Source organism: Patagioenas fasciata, chromosome 1 (genome assembly GCF_037038585.1).
Source record: "Patagioenas fasciata isolate bPatFas1 chromosome 1, bPatFas1.hap1, whole genome shotgun sequence".
NCBI classification, from domain to species: Eukaryota; Metazoa; Chordata; class Aves; order Columbiformes; family Columbidae; genus Patagioenas; species Patagioenas fasciata.
Window position 1 is genome coordinate 128,854,334 of NC_092520.1, and position 21,924 is coordinate 128,876,257.

Below are 21,924 nucleotides of genomic sequence, written 5' to 3' on the forward strand. Positions count from 1 at the left end.
AGCTGTTATCTTAGAGATCTCTAGAGAATGAAGAGGTTCAGAAGGCTAGAAAAGGCCAAATATATTGACTGTTTAAAAAGATTATATCAGGAATTACTGGCTAGCCAGTGTTACTTTATTGCCTCCTCGTGTGATAACTGGAACAAATGAACATTAAGTAGACAACTCTAACTTTTAATTTGCCAAAAAAAAAAAAAAAAAAAACAAGTCAAACCAATATTTCACAGTAGACTAACAGGCCTTGTGGATAAGGATGTATCAATAGATATTATATATTTTGACTTTGGTAAGGATTTTTATTCTATTTCATCTGACAGTCTTACAAACAACCTAGGAAGCATGGGAAACTGAATCTACTGAAATCACTGTGAGCAGAGTCTGATGCTGATCAGAAAATTCTAAGATAGGTATTCCATGGTACACTGTCTATCTGGAGAAAATCATCAAGAAGGAGACCTGCAGAGATCTGTTCTCAGTGTGGTATTAATAGTTTCTTCAGTGATTTATACAGTGGACTAGAAAGTGCGCCTATTAAATTTGTAGATAACACTAACCTGAGAGGGGTTGCAATGTGTTTGGAAGACAAAGTTAGTATTGAAATGGTCTTGATCAATGAGAGAAATGGCCTGAAAGGGCAGAACACCATTTAATAAAAGCATGCGTGCACTTCTGCACTTGGAAAGAAATAATGAATTTTACGAAGTTAGGGTGGGGAATAGCTTGGCAGAGACCTCCATTTTGTCGCTGATCCCCATCAGGCCCAAGACCTTCAGCAGAGTACTTGGCTACCATGAAACTCAGAGTGGATGCAGAGCCTAGAATAGCCTTTTACATTTTGCTTTTCTTACCCCTCCAAGAGTTATTGAGGCCCCCTTATGTTTCACTTCTTACTGCCAAAATATTTACACTTTGCATGCAAGGGTCCATTGACTTTGCTCCTTTTCCTGCTGACTTTAGATAAGACCCTTTGCTTTCTACCTGCAAACAGAAATATCTGTGACTTCAGAAGAATACTTATCTACTGATAGCTATTGCTGTGGCTGTCCTGGATGCTCTGCCACCACTGCCACTTCTGATTCCTTTAGTTGAATCAGAGTCTTTTGGGACTGTAAAGGATAAAGGGGGCCATCCAGCTTTTCCTTCTGTCTCCTTTGCTCTGGGTCAAAGACCTAGAAAGTCTCACTCTGTGAGGTCCCCTTCTGTACCTTCAGGTGATACAGTACCCATGGTATTCCTAGGCAATGGCAAACTGTGACTGAGCCATGGAAGATGCTTTCTGAAAGCTTTGTACAGGCTGTCTTTCAGACTGGTGCAAATGATACTATGACATTTTCAGTAGATCAAAGGATTGCCTAGTGTTGGAACTGTTTCAGTTATGACTGCTGTTTTGCAAGAGTCATGGTGAGCCTGAAGGCAGTCAAGAGCCAGGGAAAAGAATCTGTCTTCTCAGGAGAAGAGGGGAAGAGAAGAGATAATGCCTTTTTTCTTTAGTGTGTCTTGTCCCTGAAGGCAGCAGTGATGACCCTGGGTGTGTTCCCCATGGTGCCTATTCTTGCTGCTCAGACTGAAGAAGGGAGACTGTGGGGACTTTCTTACCCAGCTGGCTTTCAGAGTCCCTGTCCTGAACCAGTAGGGCTGGCTGGACTGGTATCATAGATTGGTGTCATGAGCATAAGCCAAGACCCTGATACAAATGTTTATACATCAAAACTGCTTCATCTTGACCTCTTCACTGCTCAGTCTCTGATGGCTTTTGGATTTCTGTCCATGCCTTATCTCAATGCCTACACTCCACTTCTCCATGTATCTGTGCAGACTATTGTTTTTCCTAGGAGCAGCATTTGTTGTCATCACTTAAAAGGATGAATCCTGTCTGCAATTGCCAACCTAAAGATATAGAAATCCTTTCAGTTTTAGGTCAATGTGCTCATATAACAAAGAGTGTCTTGCAAAACCTAATCACAAACTACAGACACTACTGACCTTACAGCTTTAGACCTTTTGAAGCCTGCTCAATTAGTTGAATCTTGATTTAACACAAATCTCAGGACTGTTGGATAAAGTGTCCTTCAGCTGAATGTTGCTTATTACACGCTAAAAGAATTATGTAATGCAATATGCAAATGTCTAACCAATTGGTTCTTTAGGGTGTGAACATAGTGATTAGATTTTGTATATAATGCCTTTTACTTTTCTTGCTGGAATGCTGTCTTTATTCCAGCATCCAGACTTGCGCAACTCTGTAATAAATACAATATCTCATCTCTGTGTGGTAAATTGGGCTCATTTCTATGCACACTGAGTAAAGAACCCTGTTTTTTGGGACAACACACTGTTCATCTGTTCTGCTTGAACATAATTCAGGATTCTGTCAAAAGCTTCTTCCCTTTCTCTCTGTCTTCAGGTGCTCTTGCTAACCCTTATCACACTGAGTATATACAGGATTGCATCTGGTAATAGTGGGTTAATCTTGTTTGTCATTCCAGGGGCTTCATTCTGGAAGGGTTGGGTTAGTGCACTCCTAGTCCCAGGATGACTACAATTTACAGGCAAGTAGGGAGCAGTATCATAAGGCAGACATCTTGAAGAGTGGAATGTATTGTGCCAGTGTTACGAAGCATGTGTAGCCTTAGTCTCCATGTGTAAGAATGGTTCTGTAAATGTATTTTCCAGTGTTGCCATCTTAATGCAGCTGCCTGCCAGATGTAGGGTGCTTCTACTTCAGTACCTGAATGGATATCTGAAGGTTTCAAAGTGAATCTTCCAGTGATCCCTGCTTGCTGGGCTTTGGTTTTTACTGCAGAACAGTCTTGGTGTGCAAACTAGACATCTTTCAGGTGGCACTGAGCTAGTAGGTGTGCTATACAGATGAGCATACCTCATGCACATCCACTACTAATTGGTGGGCAGTCCATGGGACCAGGGAAGACATAATCCAAAGTAATGTTCCCCAAACATGTTTGGAGTGTATGCTGGATTTCCAGCCCTGACTCTGTGACTCCTAATGATTTTCTCCTATTGAGCCATACTACTTGCTAGCACAGAATGTGCTGTAGATGTCATATTCGTTTCAAAGCCATAAAGAGAGTAGTAAAGAAGACATACTGCCAAAGAATAGTGTCTAAACAGCACTAGACATCACCTTTGGGTAGATAACCTGTATCTGGTAAGTCTGGAAAGGACCCTGCATAGGAACATATTCCTTTTGAAAAGGAGAAGATGGGATTTGATTCTAAAACCAGTGTATTTCTAGCACCCTAATGTCACAGGAGGCAGTTCACCTCATGCAAACCCCTCTTTTTGCTTTTGCCATTCTCTTACAAGCTATATAGAAATGAACTCTGATTTTCCAGGTGGCTTGCTCTTCCTTTGGAATCACACGTGTAGAAGGATGAAAACTGTAAAGGAGTTGACATTTCTATGGCTTATCTGGAGCTATCACATACTTTTCAGTTAGACACAGGCACTTTTAACCCATTACCACCAGCTGCAACATTTTAGTGATGCCAAAGCAAATACTTAAGTAGCCGTCCACCAGCCAGGTGCATGTGGGCCATTCACAACTACTACAAGAATCTCTCATTCTCCACGTGCCTTTACAATGACTGTCTCCTCGGGCCAGAAACCCATAACCTGCTGTAGGGCAGGCTGCAGCTACTGTTAGTTCAAAACTCGTTTTCATTATGCATATTGATGCAGTATATGCACACACAATATACACGCCGCTTTGCTCCAGTGCTGCCGTGCCTGTCCTCTCCGCCAGCGGTGCTAGGCCAGCGCGGGACCACACGGCTCAGGAACCAGCCCAGGAGCTGCGGGAGAAGGGCGGAGAGAGACCGGCGGCCCTGCAGCGATCAGAAGCACAGGGCCGGGCGGCGGGCGGTGCCAGGGAGAAGCGCCAGTACCGCCCCCATAGCTGCACCCTGAAGAGCTGAAGCCGCCCGGGCGCAGCTCCAGCTGCATCAATATGTCTCGTGTTTCTGCCCCACGGGCCGCGGGAGGGACTCGAGAGGCCGGGCTGGGGCCGAAGCCGGACAGGGACAGGTCTTCAGACGCTGGCAGCCTAAGGGAGTCTGGCCCTTTAAGGCGCTCTGGTGCGGCTCTCCCTTTAAGAGCCGGCCCCGCCCCCCCGCACCGTGAGCCTTGTGAGCTCCGGTAGTGCCAGGTACGGTGTGGGGGAATTGTTGTTGAGCCCCTCTCGGCCCCCGCTTCTGCGTGCCTGGAGTGGGGAGTGCCGGGGCAGGGCAGGGGTCCTGCTGTCCGGGCGGCTGGCGGGAGGGGCAGCGGGGGCGCGGGACTCATTGGGGAGGCCGCGGCCTTGCGTCCTGGAGAACGGGTGTCCTCTCCCGGGCCGGGCCGGCGGCGGGAGGGCTGGGGCAGGGCAGAGAGAGCTCAGGGAGATCCCTCGGGCCGGGCCGGCGGCGGGAGGGCTGGGGCAGGGCAGAGCGAGCTCAGGGAGATCCTGCTCCTGGCCCATGGGGTCCCGCTCCCCGGGGCGGCGGGAGGCGGAGGCTTTTCCTGGCTACGCTAATTGTGCCTGCCCGGCCTACGCTCGGCTGCTCTGGGAGTCGGCGGGCGAGCTGGCGTTCTGGCGGCATGACTGGAGTTGTCTGGTGTCCCGCGGCAGGCTCCCAGGCCCGCAGGGGAGGGGGGGCTGGTGGGTGACAGTTGAGTCGGGGCCCGGCACCGCGCGTTCCCGGTAGTTGGTCACTCCGTGTCGCGTTCACCCGCTGTATGTACCGCCCCGGGGCCAGGTGCAGCCCGGCGGGCTTTGGCTCCCTCCCTGACTGGCGCCATGGCCATGAGGGAGCTGGTGGAACCAGAATGTGGGGGCTCCAACCCACTCATGAAACTGGCCGGCCACTTCACCCAGGACAAAGCCTTGCGGCAGGAAGGACTTCAGGGCCCACTGGCCTGGCCCCCTGGGGCTCCCGGACCTGCAGCCGTGAGTGTCATTGGTTGCTCTGCTTACTGAGCTGGGGCTGGATGTGGGGCCTGCCCGTGTCTGGGTAGGTCAGCATGGGATAGGGGTGCACTGGCTGAAGGGGGGTGTGGGGTGAGCAGTATGAGGGGTCTGTGGGTACAGATAAGTGCAGTGTTGCCTTTTTTTTATGGGGAAAGGGATCACAGGGTTACTCGATTTGTCCTGCGGCATTGTGAGGTGAGGGCCTGTTTGTGGAAGCTGCATTTATGGGCACTCAGAATATGTTGATGGCTGTGGTAAGCTGTATTCTTTACCGTCACAGACCCTAACCCAGAAAGTGGTGGCATGGGGGGTTGGACAGTATCACTTAACTTATTACTGCTCCTTTAGTTTCTACATAAGCAGGCAGCTACTGCAAGAAAATGCTGACAGCCTACACTCAAGGAAAAGAAAGGTGTAAACTGAGCGGGTCACAGGGTGTGTGTGGAGAGGGATATGGAATCAAAGCTGTTGGGGTAATTGCCCACTATTTCTTGTAGGTATCCAAACCACTGGGAGTAGCCACTGAAGATGAGGTAAGACTAGATTGATGGATCTCCTGACTACTTTTCTCATCAACACTGTTTGCTGTTTTTCCCCTTATCTGATATTAATATTTCCTTCTGACAAGCCCATTTGTTTTTCCCATGCTCCGTGGCTTTGCCTATTCCATCTTCTTTGCTATGTTTGTAATCCTTCTATGTCAGCTGGTTGGAGAGTTCCTGCAAGAGCAGAATGCACCTTTACTGTCGCGTGCACCCCAGACATTTAAGATGGATGACCTGTTGGCTGAGATGCAAGAGATTGAACAGTCAAGCTTCCGACAGGCCCCTCAGCGAGGTGAGGGAAACTAGAGGAGCTGGAGAGCTGGAAAATATCTTGGAGTTATGATGGAGCTCCTAGCAGTGTGGTTCCAATCTATTCACCACTTGTGAGATTGTATCTGGAGTATTGTTTACCAGATTTGGGCCTTCCAGTACACTGCCATACTGGAACAAGTCCAGTGGAAATCAGTAAGTTGTCAGGGACAGGAATACATGGTGTAAGAGGAAAGGCTGAGGGAACTGGGTTTGTTCAGCCTGGTGAAGAGGAATCTTAAGGGGAAGGTGGGGGGGATGGAGTGTTGCTTTCTTCAGCAGTCACAGCCAGGATCTTCACAATGATACATAGGAAGAGGATGGGGTGCAATGGACACAACTTGCAGAAAGGGGAACTGACTAGAAGTAAGGAAACATTTCTTCCCTTTGAGGGTGGTTCAGTACTGGAGCAGGTGCCTGGGGAGACTGGATAATTGCTAGCCTTGGACAAGTTCAGAAGTTACCTAATGAATTCCCTGAGCAAACTGATCTCTAGCTTTAGTGTTGACCTGCTGTGAGAACAGTAGCAACCTCCAGAGATTCCTTCCAAGTGGAATCTTTCTGTGCTTTTATTCTAACAAGGAGAAAGACCAGACAGGATGAAGACTGGCCTGGAACACTTAAATGATGCCTTTGAGTGCTCCAATACTCACTTCTGTTTTTTCTTCTTGTAGCTCCAGGTGTTGCAGCCCTGGCACTGTCTGAAAACTGGACCCAGGAATTCTTGGCTGCAGCAGATAGTGCTGGTGATGTCTCTTCAGATTACAATGAGGCTGACTGGTCACAGGAGTTCATTGCTGAAGTGACAGGTAAAGGGTCCCTTTTGGAATTATGGTCAAGATGTTGCTCAGTCACATGCCTGTGTAATGTGGAATGTTACTGAATGTGAAATTGGAGTAATGCTTTTGACTGAGTAGTCAGTATTTACTGTAGCAGCTTTAACGAGGAGGTGGTAGGTGATGCTGCTTTGTGATGGCTTCGCCAAATTTTGAACAATGTGGTGTGGTAGCTTTTATTCAGGTGTAAGGGTCTTTTGTTTTTAGCTTAGGTTACTTGGAGAACTTAGGAGAAGCAGGCTATTCAAACTGTTTTTATACGAGTTATTTTGATTCAAATAATTCAAATTCTGGAGATGGCCTAGTACTGCTTCTTGCGTACATATTCTGTAATTCCCTCTCTTAAGGCTATATTTGCCTTTGGTACAAATGTGAATATTACTTAGTGTGCTTTGGTGAAATACTTTTTGTCCATTTCATGGAGGTAGAGGGATGTTGCATGTTGGAAATGTGCAAAGTCAATGTTTCTGGCACAAAGGTTAAGCTCTTCATTTCAAACAAGCCAGTAGTTTCTCTGAAAAGCCATCCTGCATTGTGTATAGAGCTGGGGCTGGAATGGAGTCCTGTTGTCATCCATGACCCAATCTGGAAGTTATGAGTAAGATTTAAGTAGATGCTATTCCCTTCTCCAGGAGTGGCCACTGTAGAGAACCAGATAGTCTCATCCTTTGACCTTCACTCTTTAAGCTTCTGGGGATATAAAGCAGCATTTACAAAGGTTTTCGTGAAAGTTCTGAGAAAACCTAGTGCTTTGTTGGCTGTGCTTTTGACAGAGACTTGTAATGCATTGCTGATTTTCTTGACCTACATTGTACCCTACATGGAGCAGATGAAAATATTGTGGAATTAAAGGAGAAAGTCATAAGGTTATGGATGCCATAGTGACATCTGTATTAATACACAGTCTGAACCTAAGGCTTGATTTTTTTTTTTTTTTATCAGAATAAAGAAAGTTAGAAGAAACAGGTGTAAAGAATATTTCTTTGAAGAGGTCTTCTCTGTATGTTAGCTAACTGTGTAAAGTGGAGAGAGCAAAATGTGAAGCTAATCTGAATGATGATCTGCCTGTTTTACTGTTTTCCCCATTCTTCCTAATGTCCTATGCAGATCCGCTGTCTGTGTCTCCTGCCAAGTGGGCAGAAGAATACCTAGAGCAGTCAGAGGAGAAACTGTGGCTTGGGGACTTAGAAGACCAGTCTTTGGCAGATAAATGGTGAGTCTGTCTTCTCAAGGCTAGTTATTGCTGCTTGGGTGGGTGAAGTTTGGATGTGTGATAGAAAATCTGCTATGGTCTGAATGCTTTTCAGTCATTTAACCTAGATTGATGTTCTCAGGCCTTTGGTTTCAGAGAAAGGGGGAAACAATGCTTGCAGACTGAAGTTTTTAAGAGATCTTAGCTTTTCTATTTTCTAGTTCCAGGAAGATATTGTGATCATGTAGGCTAACTTAATCTCATGCCTAATGTGAAGCTCCTTAAAATTATTTCAGGAGCAGAACGTTTTTCCACAACAGATGCTTTTTTAGAGTTAGAGATCTTAAGGACTAGACTCTACTAGTTGTAAACTTTCACCACTTTATTCTCCTTATCCCACAAACCACATTCGGCCTTTCCTGTGTGTATTTCTAGATTCAGCCTTCCAGACATTATTTTAATGTGCTTTTGTGTTGTAGACTGAGGAACCAGTCTACTGCTATGGATCTTCTCTGTATAGGTACTTGCTGACTACAGTCAAGCTTTTCAATTAAAGAAGCAAGCAGTTTGTGCTGCTTAGATTTTTTTCCCTCAAAGAGATTTTGCATATTTGTGTTTTCCTTCCTCATGGCTCTTGCCTTTTCTGAGACCTTTCTGCAAATATGTATGTTATTGCCACCAGTTCCAAAGACTTCACCAAGACTGAGTATAGTGATAACACCTGGGACTACTCTTATCCTGCTGTAAGCTAGACAACACATTGAGTTGTGTGCTTGCTATAAGCCCTCAATCCTCTGTGGAGCTGATACATTTCCAAGATGTTGTTCCCCTTCCATGAGCATGACCTACTTTCTTTGTTCCTAGATATGTGAACTTGGTTTTGGTAGTGCTGAAACTTGCAGTGTCTGATAGAATCCTTGCCAAGGAGTCCAGACTGTTCTTCAGAACTGTGCTGTCACTGTAATTGTTTAATTTTGCTACTGTTTTTGTCAGTCAGTTAACTTAGTAGCACTTTTAATTTTTTGTAGATGGATGGATAAAAGTACTGAGTCACTTAAGAGAACCCCAGAGACTTTGCAGGGTGTGGGGAGGGTTGTATCCCTCCATACTGTTGTCTGGCCCATTGTGTAGACTGTTGTAAGTGAAAGAATCCATGGTTGCCTGTTGTAAGATAATCCCTTTTACTGCCTCTGAACACAGGTATGAGGAATATCAACCTGAGGATGATCTTAAGAAAACTGTTAGTGATTTCCTCTCTAAAGTGGATGATCCAAAACTCAAGAATTCTGAGGTGAGAAATTCCCTGACTGGTGTTGGCAGATATCTAGCATGAGTAAAGGGTGTGGGGAATTGGGAAGGGGGAAGACAGTAAAGAAATAAAGCCTCTTGTTGTCCTGCATTCCGTTTCTTCCCTGGTTATTGGAAGCTGAACCCCTACCATTCACTCTAGATATTATCCATGTCTGCCACATGATTGGTGAAGTCTTGACCTCCACCTTTTTGGGCCTTTTGTGCTCACTTTGCAGAGAGAAGTCCTCTTAGCGAAGGAGAGGGGCATGGGTGGAGGGCTTGTTGGCAAAACATCTGCCCAGCTCCACCCTTGTTTCATTTCTCTGCCACAGTTCCTAAAGTTTGTCTGCCAGATCGGAGATGGGAGGGTATCGATCGAAGCTAATCAGGTGACCCACAGAGACCAAGATCAGGCAGAGCAATGGGCAGCTGAGTTTATACAGCAGCAGGTAGGAGCCCCAGCCGTATGTGCTCTGAAGGAGGAGAGCTTTTTTCAACAGTGTGCGGTCTGGGACTGATAGAGAATGGCAAGTTCAACTTTCAGCAGTGCTCTACTAATGACTAGGCTGGGGGAGGCAAGGGAGGGACTGCTGGGCTCTTCTTAGCAGAATCTAGTCAGAAGTTGGGAAGCTATTTATGCGGTGTAAGGTTTCTTCCATAGCACCTGGGGGAAAAGGAATATCCAAATGAACTCTCTTCCACTCTACAGGCCGTCAGTTCTTGCTGATGGGGAGGAGGGGTCATCACAGACCCTCCTGCTGGTTTGGAATGTGCCCTGACATTGCCAAATTCTAAAAAGAAAGGTGTACTTCTCTTTCCAAACTCCCAGGGGGCATCCGATGCCTGGGTGGATCAGTTTGCACGATCTGGGAACATGTCAACTCTTGATACGGAATTTGAGCAGGCAAAGACTGCTGTGGAGGTAAAGCTGATGGAGGAATTGGGCTGGGGTACCAGCTGAGGGTTACCTGTCTCCTTTGCATGCTGTGAGGAGGGCTAGAAACATTTAAGAGGTTGTTCTCTGGGGTGTGTATTGGACTCAGTTTATGGTTGGGTTACACTATTCACATTCTCTTCTCCCTTCAGTCAGATGTGGATTTCTGGGACAAACTCCAGGCAGAATGGGAGGAGATGGCCAAGAGGGATGCAGAGGCTCACCCTTGGCTCTCTGATTATGAAGACCTCAGCTCCTCATCATATGACAAGGTAATAGAGAACAGGATCTTTCAGTCCTAGCACTGTGATGGGCTGCCTTGAGGAAACTGGCAGTATATCTGCCTTGCAGGTGAGCTCCACAGGCCTGAAATGCTGCTAGGATTCCTTTTTGCATGGATCTTTTACTGTCACTTGCATCTTCATCCCAGATCAGCTGGGGGTTAAACAAATATGTTTTCACTTGTGCTTCTCTGCAGATGTTCTTGTGGAAGACCAAATACCAGTTGATGCTGGTATTCCTTGGAATGAGTGCAAGTGTTTTCATCCCACCCCAAGCTGGGAGGACCCACCCCATATGTTTAGTCTCTGTTGCAACTTATTCCCTGTCTAGTTTGGGGGAATTTTTCAGCAATGAGCAGGCAGGAAGAAGTGCCTTTGTTCTCTGATCTGCTACAAACTAGCAGAGGGACAAGGTGCTGGCTGGTCTGCAGTTTGAGCAAGACTAGACTGTACTGAACTGTAGAGAGTGCTTTTCTCCCTAAGCCTGTCTCCTAGCATGAACCCCTGTCTGCCTTCCCTGGTAGGGTTACCAGTTTGAGGAAGATAATCCCATGAGAGATCACCCAGATGCATTTGAAGAGGGGCGGAAGTGCTTGCAGGAAGGTGACCTCCCCAATGCTGTCTTGCTCTTTGAAGCTGCAGTGCAACAGAAGCCAGATCATATGGAGGTGAGTGAAGAGCAGAGATAACAGGCCTTGGCTAGGTGTCTTGCTACTTGGATCCTTCATTTGTGAAATGTTAAGCTGTGTTTAGAAAACTCACTTCAGTGTTAACTGTGCAGAGTGTATGAAAACGTGTAGTTTTTCTGTGGCTCTGAGTAGGTAGCTGATGTATGTAAATCCCCAGGAGGACTGTGAGCAAGAAGGTTTATGACTAAGGTCAGTTACAAAAAGTGTAGAGGCTCTGGACCAAAGCTGTGCAAAATCTTTGGAGCATGCGAGACTATGCATGAAGCCAAGACAAGGAATTCTTATCTCTTAAGTTGCTTCTGTAGAAGTCTATTGGCATTGCAAGTTTGGAGATGCTTATGGCGGATGATAACTGCTTTCTGTTTCTGTATTAAGGACTAATTCTGAGCAGCTTGTTAGATGGAGGGTCCTGGTTAGGTCTTCTGTCTAGATGCCAGGAGAATACGGAACTCAAGTGGTTGAGAGAGATGGCTTGGGTGTCTTCACAGTTTTTGTTTGAAGCTGTGGGTTAGAGAATTATTTTTATACTGAAGACAGGTTTCCAGCTTCTACTTCATTGAATACTTATTTCCATAAAGCACTTCAGCTTCTGTGGGATGGATTGTGAAATTGAATAGTCTGTATGCCTTTCTCCAGAGTTAGAGGATGTGGATATTTGCAGGAGGGAGAATGCAAATACACTCATGTCGTCCATTTCTGAAGTGCTTGCCTTAAGTACCCATGAACAGAACAAGTCCAGTGGAAATAAGTGAGGTATTCAGGGACTGGAATACATGGTGTAAGAGGGAAGGCTGAGGGAACTGGGTTTGTTCAGCCTGGGGAAGAAGAATCTTAAGGGGTGGGGCATGCTGAATTCTAAATGTGTCTGATTCAAGCCCTGCTAATTGTATATTATTGGAAATACCTAATTTGTTATTCCTGAGGTGTAGATGAGAGTGACCTCTTGGAACAGAGGTCCTTGGATTCTGGGAATACAGACTTCTAACTGGAGAACACTATGGTAGTTATCACGGGTCAGCTCTTCTTGAGTTGCAGCTAGCTATATGGTGAGGCGTTAGAGATTTGAGACACTGGATTGCCTCTTGCTTATGGTGGCTTGTGCAGTGTGTCTGGATCTTTGCTAATGAAACAATTTTCTTGAAGCAGTTGATCCTACATTTTGTGACTTACGCTCAAAATGCTGGTCTTCCATGCTGACAGTCCTGCCAACTATCTAGCCTGTTTTTGAGCAAGGGACGTGGTTATTGACATAAAGTGAACAGGTACTTCGGTTTAGTGCTTTAAGTATTTCCTGTGTCAGCAGCCTGGAGATGGAAGTGGTTTTCATATACTGGTGTGAGGATGATTGAAAACTGGGTAAAATAACAGCACTTGTACTTTCACATCTGTCGGTCAACTCCCCAAGATTATCACTTGCTACTGGACCACTGCACAAGTATATACAGCTACCTGCCTTGGGGGGGGTCTCATTATTAGCACTGCCACTTTGCCATTTTGTTCTAGGGAAATGAGATCTGCTTTTCCCTCCTTCCTTTGCATTTTGACCACAGAAGTGGAGATTCTGTGACTTAAGAGTATAAAACTGCCAACAGTGGCCTTATGGTAGATCTCCATGTAGACATTCACTTTGTTTCACTGTAACAACACCAGTTTTATTGTCCTTTAGGACCTATGTGCCATAAAGTGTATATATGTCTTCTGAAAGAAACTTATATCTGTGGCTAATGGGTATACTTACCTATATTTGGTCTTGCTCTAAAAATGTGTGGGATAATATGGTGAATTTAATCGGTGTCTGTGGTTTATCAGCTGATCTTTTTCTCTGGATATGAAGAAGTATGTCTTTCTGTATCTCTGTCTTCTCCAGGCCTGGCAATATTTGGGAACCACCCAAGCAGAGAATGAACAGGAGCTTTTGGCAATCAGTGCCCTTAGACGGTGAGTGTTGCAGAAGAGCTTCTGAGCATGGCTCTTTGTTTAGTGCATAGTGCCACAAGGATCATATGGCTTGCACGGTGTACTCTACCTTGATTATGTTACCTCCTGTGTCTGGGAACTGTGTTTACTTTTCTTTGACCTTCAGGTGCTTGGAACTGCAGCCTGGGAACTTGACAGCACTTATGGCTTTAGCGGTCAGCTTCACTAATGAGTCCTTGCAGAAGCAGGCGTGTGAGACCCTGCGAGACTGGTTACGCCATAAACCAGACTATGCCCACCTGCTGGAGAAGGAACCGGAGGAGAGTGTCTCGGGAGCAAACCTGGGGCCTTCCAAGCGTGTCCTAGGTTCCCTGCTGTCTGAGTGAGTTAGGGTGACAAATCAGGGCCTTCAGCTGAAAGACTTCTTGGAGGGTTGTGACTGGTTCAGGCAGGAGCGGAGGTAGCAACCCAAGGCCAGCTCTCTTGACAGTACACTGGTATCCTTTTTCTGTGCTTTTCCAGCTCGCTGTTCATGGAGGTAAAAGAGCTTTTCTTAGCAGCTGTGCGCAGCAACCCCTCGACCGTGGATCCTGATGTTCAGTGTGGCCTGGGTGTCCTTTTCAACCTTAGTGGCGAGTACGAGAAGGCTGTGGATTGCTTCAGTGCTGCGCTCAGTGTGCGCCCCAATGTAAGAAAGGGCAGACTGGTTGCTGGAGATACCTGGAGATGTGAAGGTTTGGGTGGAGGTGCTACTTTTATTGAAGTGGAAGAATAAGACAGACACATGGTGAAGGGAGGGTTGACTTGAAGCTTTAAAAGATCCAGTTTATTTCAGCCCTTTCTCTCGGCTTGCTCTTCCAGGACCATCTTCTATGGAACAAGCTTGGTGCCACCCTGGCCAATGGGAATCGGAGTGAGGAAGCTGTGGCTGCGTATCGACGGGCACTGGAGCTCCAGCCAGGATATATCCGCTCTCGCTACAACTTGGGCATCAGTTGCATCAACTTAGGTGCTCACCGGTGAGCATAGGATGGGCAGATCTGCTGAGACTCATGAGCGTACCTGTGTTTATGGGGGAAACTGATAGGTGACTGGGGCAGTGCCGTGCTTTGCCCGTAGCCTTCCCTTGGCATAGGAGAGCAGAGTGAATGTGGAGACTCTGCTCTGAGAAAAAAATATCAAGCAGATGCACTTGGAGTGGAGGCCATCTGGACTTCAGTTCCTGTTAAGAGGGTAGAAAGGAGATTGTTAATGGTTCTGGAGTAAGTCAGGACCTTGTGAAGAGGAGGAAACTGTTTTGGAGTGGAAGTACTTCAGAAGCAAATGGGGGAGGGAGTATGAGATGTACCACATTATCCAGTAAACCTGTGTCTGTTCTCTTATTGACAGTGAGGCTGTGGAGCACTTCTTAGAGGCTTTGCACATGCAGCAGAAGAGCAGAGGTCCACGGGGGCAGCAAGGCGCTATGTCCGATAACATCTGGAGCACCCTCCGCATGGCCCTCTCTATGCTGGGGCAGAGTGACTTGTATGGGGCAGCTGATGCCCATGATCTTCCCACACTGCTTCAGGCATTTGGCCTCCAGCAGTGATTCTGGGATGGGCTTCCCTGCGAGTGCAGAGTTGGCTCAGCCCAGCAGTGAACTTCCTTAGGGAGAAAGTGTTCACTAGGGTTCACGCATGTCTCTGCTGTGGTAGGGATGATCATTGGAAACTGTTTTTTCAAGGACCTCCACTAAGTGTGCAACTTCCCCTACCTGTCTGTTGTGGCCTGAGTGTCTCTGAGCGGTTCATGTTACTTCCATGGCTGACCGACAGACACTCTGCTGGTAGGCAGATGATCAAAGTGGGGAAGACAGCACCATCCAGCCCTTCTGCCAGGCTGCATTTGCAGTAATGCCCAGCTTGGCTATGAGATCATTCTGCAGGGATTACCTGCTGGAAGCCTCTTGAGTGAAGGTTGCTTTGGTGGGGTGGGATTGCCATTTGGTGCAAGGGTGAAAAATTCTGGGTTTTGAGCATGCTTCCCCCATGTATGTGCTTGCATGTGTGTATATGTGGGTTGCCAGGGAAAACTGGGGTCAGCAGTCCCTTTTTCGGGGTACTAGTAACTTCACGGTACAGCCAGATGCTAGTTTCTCAGTGTCTCTTAATGAACCTTCAGAGAGTGGAGTATTATGCTAGGAACACAGGTGGAGGCCCTTAGCTTGTCAGAATAGGAGGATATCCCAGAATTCATTCCTGAGGGAATGTGATAGGAATAAAAGTCTAAAGTGTAACCTCCCCTCCCGGAATATGGTGGGGAAGGGGTGAAGTCTTAATTTTCGCTTGATAATCTCTTATTGTTTTTCCTTTGTGCAGAAGTTTCCATCTTGTCTGCAACTGGATCTTGTTAATTATAAATATCTGTATATGATTCTATTGGGGAAAATGTTTTTTAATTGTAAAGTATTTTGTATAATAAAAGGGGAGAATTAAAATTGCCAAAATGACCTCTTCCTCTGTGCCTCTGGAGCTGCATGCATTGAGTAATGCTCATCTCTGGGGTTTTCAAAAGATAGGTCAGAGTCTCTCTCAGTTTTTGTCATCCCTTTTGAGCCAGGTTTTGTTTCGTTGGTAGCCCATATGCAAATAAAGGTTAAAGGACCTCATTTTGGTGTAACCTCAGGCTTCAGTTCTGTGAACCAGTAGAAGAACTTCCCTGTACCAAAAGCTCTCTTTGTTTTGTGTGTGTCTGTTTGTTTGTTTTGTGTGTGTGTGGTTTTGGTTCTGTTTGTGTGTGTTTGTTTTGGGTTGGTTTTTTTCCTCCTTGCTTAGGTTTAAGTGTCAGTGAAGCATTCTTTTTCATTTTCTTGCCACCTGCAGTGACGGTTGTTCTGTTACATTTTGTCACCTCTTTGAGGAACCTGACTGTTTCAATAGTCAAGACCAGGGGCTTAGACAGGGAGCACTTAATCCATCCTCTTGTCCCAGGCACCTGTTTCTTCATACCTCTATCTCAGAGGCTTGTTTATCTCTCACTACTGCAACAATCAAGAGCAGAAAGTATGTGCAGAGAATAGTTCTTGCTGTTTGTTTTCTGAGCTCTAGCTTCCCCTGTGTCTCCCATCCAGCACTGTGGCACTGAAACCCGCATTCACTGTTCTGCAATTGCTTTAATGCATGCAGAACAATTAGCTGCTTCTGCTATCTAAAAGGAAGGAAAGCACTGCTTCTGTGTCCTGGTCACACATGTTGCCCCCGGTCAGACATGTGACTTTTGTTTTTTACTGATCTCAATCCTTCTGTCAGATTCTTCTCTGCTCAACAGAAGAAAACGTTAGTGCCTATGCTGTTCCTCACCTGCGGTCCAGATGTTTTCCCTTCTCCAGTTCTATGCTGTCCCTCTCACCACCAATTTCCCTTGCCTCTTTGCTGCATCACATTGCTCTGTGTTCTTGCTCCTATTACCACTGCTTGGCCTTCACTTTTTGTCATCCCCAAGTGCCATTAATGCCTTTCCTCTCCTTGGTGTCCTAGTTGTCTCCGTTTGCCTTGCCATTTACTTAGTCTCCTGACTTTGTGCTTCCTGTCCTTCCTTATAACACATCCCTTCCTGTCCCTGTAGCTAGAATGGCGGTCATTGTTCGTCCTCTCTCCCTGTAAATTGTTCTCGCTTCCTTCCCTCCCTCCATCTCATAGCATCTGTGCTACCTTTGCTAAGGCCAGATCTTGACCTAGACAGGAGTCCCTATTTAGTCTCGCAGAGCTGAGTGAAAATTGGGCTGCCTCTGTCCACACCATATCTAACTTCGTCCTGTTAAGGATTGTCTTTAGGAATGAAGCGGTGTTGCAGGGAACAGCTGCTGGCCCATCATATCTGTATTCTAGTGCCAGTTCATACCTTTTGCCTGCCCTCTGCCACTTTATCTCTGGTCATCTCTGAATCAGGCTTGCACTGAAGGTCATTAAGTATCCTGATCCTCCTCTTGAAGTGAGGGAAGTAGCAGGGTCTAGTGTGCATTTCCAGCCACATCTATTGTGAAGCCCTGATGGACAGCAGGGGTGGGTAGCAGGTACTGGGCATTTTAGATTCGCAGAAAGATAAGGCAGGCAGGAACGTTTGGAGGTCCTTAATCCAACCCCATGGTCAGAACAGGCCTGACTTGAATGCTGGATCAAATAGCTGAGGGCCTTATAAATGATTGTGCTCTGCAGTTTTTGTACGTTCCCTTCTTGTACTTTCGACAATGTATAAAACAATGGCAGGGCCTATCACCACTGAAAGTATTTGAGGGACCCTAGCCCTTCTTCATTCTTCACCAAATCCATGGGCATCACAGGACACAAACTAGATCTTTCATAGGGTGCTGGACATGTGGTCAAAGGCAAGGGTACATGTTCTTCCACCCACATTTGTTGCTGTATTTCTGCTGTATTACTTCTTTCAGTGATTTATTTATTTACTGCTTAAGGCCCCAAGAAGTCTCAGAATCTCTTGTCTCTTTTGGTGTTGAACTTACCCAACACTCAACTGGGACATACCAGCAAATGAAAATTTATGCTTTGAGATCCTTATACCTCTAGCTGCAGTGCTCGTCATTAGCTTCCATACTTGTCAAGAAGGTGGTTGTATACTCTGCTTTACCGCTGCAGTTTCCTTATCTTGAGCTGCTGAGCCTCATGGTTCTGGGTTTTCTTGAGTTAAAATCCCCAGATTTCCTTTTTTTTTTTTTTTTTTGGTCCCATGCTCCTACCTCTTTTGCCTGTGTGTGTTGAAGTCTTTCCAGTTCAGAAGGGACTCAGACCAATCCTTCTTCAGAGGAATGCTTGGGGGTGGCGACATGAAGTGGGTATTCATGGAAAGAGTGGTTATTCATGGCAAGCACATAGCAAATGCTTTCCCAGATTCTCCAGGAGTCTGGGTTGCATCAGTATATTTGTTTAATGGCCTTTGAGTTTATTCTCTGCCTGTGTCCTGTTGACTTTAAAACCAGTGGGTGCTTTTGATGTCTACAATGTCTGACAAGAGAACTGTATTTAGATATCCAAGTGTTTTCTTTAGTTTTAAGCCTGCTACCTCTTCCTTTGTGGTCTCCTACTTCTGGTACTGTAAGGCATAGCAAATAATTGATTTTGGAGGTCACCCTCGTATACTTCTATTAATCTCTCGTGCTCCCTTCTTCAGTGTCTCCTTTGTAAATAAGATGGTTTAGTACAGTCCACTTCTTCCCAGGGGGACCCCTTTCCCTACCACTGTACCACATTCTCCTGTATCTTTTCTACTTTTACTGCACTGCAAATATTTCCCTCGTACCTTAGCCTGCCTTGGGGCCCTGACCACAAACACCATGCCTCTTTCTTCCTCTGAATCAGTCCCTGATGCTCAGAAACCTTTTGCCAGGAATCTCTGCTCCTGAGGAAGGGCTGAAAACGGCACAGCAGATCTCTCACTAGCAGCAGCAGCAAGGACAGGCCACTTTGTCAGAGCAAACTCTGGCTCACCATATGGTGGTCTCTTGTTCACCTAAGTGCGTGCTTCCTTGCTTCCACAAAAGACAAGGAGAAACCTTTCACCATTCACTGTTCTGCTTAGTATGGCAAAGCATTGTCGGGTACTGCCTGATTTGAAACCTTAAAACTCTGTAACTGTCCGTGACTTTAGGAAGAGTTGTAGGTACAGAGATCCCCTGAAAATCTGATGCCGGATGGGTAGGTTTTCTTGAAACTTTTCAGTTTTTCTCTTGCATTTCTGAAGCAGAAATGAAACCTAGTGTTGAGTTGAGGACCAGGTCACTGAAGGGTATAGGAGCACAACCTCCTAAATAATCATGAGAGAAAGGAAATGCTGGATGCGTTTTCTGAATGTGTGGCTCTTGTGAGCTGGAGGAGCTTTGCAGATTCCAGCTTAGCAACCATGCCATGGAAACCCATTTGCACATTTGTTAAACCAAGGGGCAGAAAGCAGCCCAGTTGGATTTCTGCCATTTTGAGGTAAAACAATTATTCAGAGTTTGTTACCTGTCCCTTTGTCTGGGAAGGGGAGACTTTGGGAAAGAATAGTTAGGAAAGCTCTTCTCTTTTATTTCTGGCTTCTGTTTCTTGTCAAATGGGACTTAAAAGGCTTTTGTCACTCCATGTTTGCTCTGCCTCTCTTTCATCACATCTATTGTGGAGCTCACTCCCAGTGCTGTGAGTGGATGTGCAGCACTCATCCAATTGGGCACTATTGTCCCTCTTTTAGTCTTTGCTGAAAAAGCAGCGTTGTTCACTTTACTGAGCACTGGCAATTGGAGAGTGCAGTAAAACACAGCAGCAAACAGAGAGAAACAAAAAAAATGGGAGTTTGTGTGAGATACCAGGCAAAAAAGGAAGTCTCTTTTTTCCTTCAAGGGTCTGGCAGTGAATATATTTATTAGTGGGTAGGCTGTTTGCAGTTTGGGGTTCTGTGGTCCAGTTGCATGTTCCCGTGTTGTAGTTTTGGGGGCTGTTTTGTTTGAGAAACAGACGTCTCAGAACCAAAAGTGAGAAAGATATTTCCTCTTTGTGATGGAGAATTACTTGACCAGCCCTAACAACTACCAGGATAATAAGACTTGAAAAGCCACCTTCCCCAACCACATAACCCTCTCCAATACAAACCAGTGTGCTGCTCCCTTGAGTCCACAACTACCAGACAAAATAGCAATTGGGAACTGGAGAGATGCAGTTCATGTGTGTTGTTACTTTTTTACCCCATTATTTTAAAATAAGGCAAAAGAGACGTGTGATTATTGAGTTACAAACTGGTGTATTCACTGTGGTGAAGTGTGGGAACACAAGAGGATCTGGAGAGGGAAGGAGTTTGTTTGTTAATTTGAATTTTCTGCCATTTTACCTTTTCCAGAACTGTGTGGTGGATGCATACATGATATCCACAGCCTTAAGTGAAATTGTTTTAACATCCTGCAGTCTAGTGGAAAATAGAATCCAGCAGTACCATGAAGAAGAAGCTAACCACAGAGGAAAGAAAAGTAAATAAATACAGAAGAGCCTTGATGTATTTGGAATTTTTTCTGTGGGAGAACAAAAAAAAAAGTTCACTATTAAGCCTCATAAGAAAAACCCAACCAAACAAAAACTACCTAATTCTATGAAAAAAAATCTTTGTAATTTTTGCTCCAAATCACAAAAAAGCTTCATCTGTTCAAAATTTTTTTTTTTTTTCCCCATAATGTAGTTCTGCACATTTTCAAAGATTCCGGGTGTTCTTTGTTTGTCTTGTTGATTCTTCTGCTTTTTGTCTGCTGAGAGCAAAAGAAGAAAGGTTTTCCCTTTTTGAGTTTTCTTCTTTTTGTTTTTGCTTTTGTCACACATTTCCTTTCCTGAATTTTGAGATGCTGCTATATCTGCAGCAGGGGGGTGTGGGGAAATTTGGCTAAAGTAATATGCCATAAGAAAAACTAACTAAGAAAAAACCCCTAAATCATAAATATTTCCAATCTCAAACTCCTACTCTCACCCTGTGGTATTCTGCTGTGTTCAGTGGCCTGCTTCCTTGTTCCTAAAGTACTATATAAATGAGATGTGAGACACTGAATGTGGGAATAACAGGATGTGCAGTTCCAGCGAAAGGACTTTGGGCAGATTATACAGAAGTATGTTTTTTTATGAGTGTAAGAAGTGATAGCCCAGGCCAGTGAGAATGATATCTTGGGTCAGAAAAGCGCTCCCATATATATGATGTGTGAATGTCCTTTGGCCTGTTCTGTGAATGAGTGGCAACACAAGTGAAACAAACATAACATGAGTGTGGTGTGTTTTTAATAAGAATTATTGGAAAAACATCTTATATAACATCTTAGTCCAGGCCTGTATCTGTAAATCCTATAAACAGTCAATGGCCAATAAAGAGGGCTACAGCCTGGCTCAGCTCTTTGCTCTGCCCAGCTCTGTGCCCCTTCCTGAACAGGATCTCTGTCTGTACCTGCATCTTTGTCTGCGTCCTGGTGTGCATCGTTTCTAATCGCTGCAACTGAAATTAATTTAGTTTTCAATTCCGATAATACCACAAAAGATGGTCTTGAGAACCAGGAGCTCACTTCTTTCGGTGAACTTAGGAGTGTTTAAACAAAAATCCTTTGCCAAGCTTTTGTGTCAACACATCCCACCTCTATCACCTTTTGATTTTCTCTAGTGCCATGAAAAGCCTTACTGTGAGCTTTGGTGCGCTGTGGAGAGGAGCGGGGCATGTAGAAGTTTGCTGTTGCCCCCGTCACTCCGTAGCGCAGTGGAAACACACTCAGACTCACCCTTTGTGTTGCCTTCATGGCTCGTGCATTTGTCTAAAGGCCTTTCCTGAGTATGCCGGTGCCAAGAAAGATGAGAATGTTTAGTTTGTCCTGAATTACGTCTATATATGTTAGTTTTTGTTTTTGTTTTTGTTTTTTTTTTTTTCCAGAAACACAACTAAATAATTTCATGAGTAAAACATACTAGCAATCTAAGAAGAATGAACGTTGTTCAATGGTAGCATGAATCCATTCTATTTTATGCTGTTTAAGTCCCTGTTTTTCCAAACTTTCCTCCCTTTGGTGTGTTCATTCTTCTTTCTCTTACCAGTTGGTGGACACCATGGTTCAGGAGTGGAATGGGGCCTTGACCCTTGCAACAGCACTAAAGTGTAGGGTGAGCTCACTGCAGCACGTGAAACCATGCCACAAAGGTGTGATGTGGCAGTATAGCAAAGCTGATTTCACATCTAGATGCTGCTAGAAAGTGAGGTCCTGCTTCTCCCCTTCAGACTTCAGAATGCAAATTCCAATTGCCTCTGCAGAGCAGCAAAAGAATGAACCGTACTTTTGTGCTAGCTTGGTTCTGTGATCTGACACACCATGGGCTCAAACAAAGACCACTGCAAGAAAGAGATGGAGCAGGAGGATTTGGCTGGAGCTAGTGTACAGGCTGCCTGTTTTGGCAAGGGTGTACTCTTTCCCTTCCCAGCTCCT

At 45.4% G+C, this 21,924-nt stretch overlaps 1 protein-coding gene across 3 annotated transcripts; it reads left to right on the forward strand.

Moving 5' to 3' along the window:
* The first annotated feature begins 3,936 nt into the window (after positions 1-3,936).
* Positions 3,937-15,447, forward strand: PEX5 (peroxisomal biogenesis factor 5). 3 transcript variants are annotated; one of them, XM_065849852.2, is made up of 16 exons: positions 3,938-4,165; positions 4,755-4,945; positions 5,464-5,499; positions 5,671-5,803; positions 6,495-6,629; positions 7,764-7,869; positions 9,049-9,139; positions 9,471-9,587; positions 9,968-10,060; positions 10,225-10,344; positions 10,878-11,021; positions 12,910-12,980; positions 13,126-13,341; positions 13,482-13,647; positions 13,821-13,978; positions 14,349-15,447. In XM_065849852.2, the coding sequence occupies exons 2-16, from the start codon at positions 4,796-4,798 to the stop codon at positions 14,548-14,550; spliced, it is 1,938 nt and encodes a 645-aa protein (XP_065705924.1). In that variant the 5' UTR covers positions 3,938-4,165; positions 4,755-4,795; the 3' UTR covers positions 14,551-15,447. The 3 variants fall into 3 exon arrangements, with proteins under 3 accessions (XP_065705941.1, XP_065705924.1, XP_065705933.1); XM_065849869.2 differs by lacking the exon at positions 9,471-9,587 and having other exon boundaries at positions 3,937-4,165; XM_065849861.2 differs by lacking the exon at positions 3,938-4,165 and having other exon boundaries at positions 4,471-4,945.
* Positions 15,448-21,924: the final 6,477 nt, after the last annotated feature.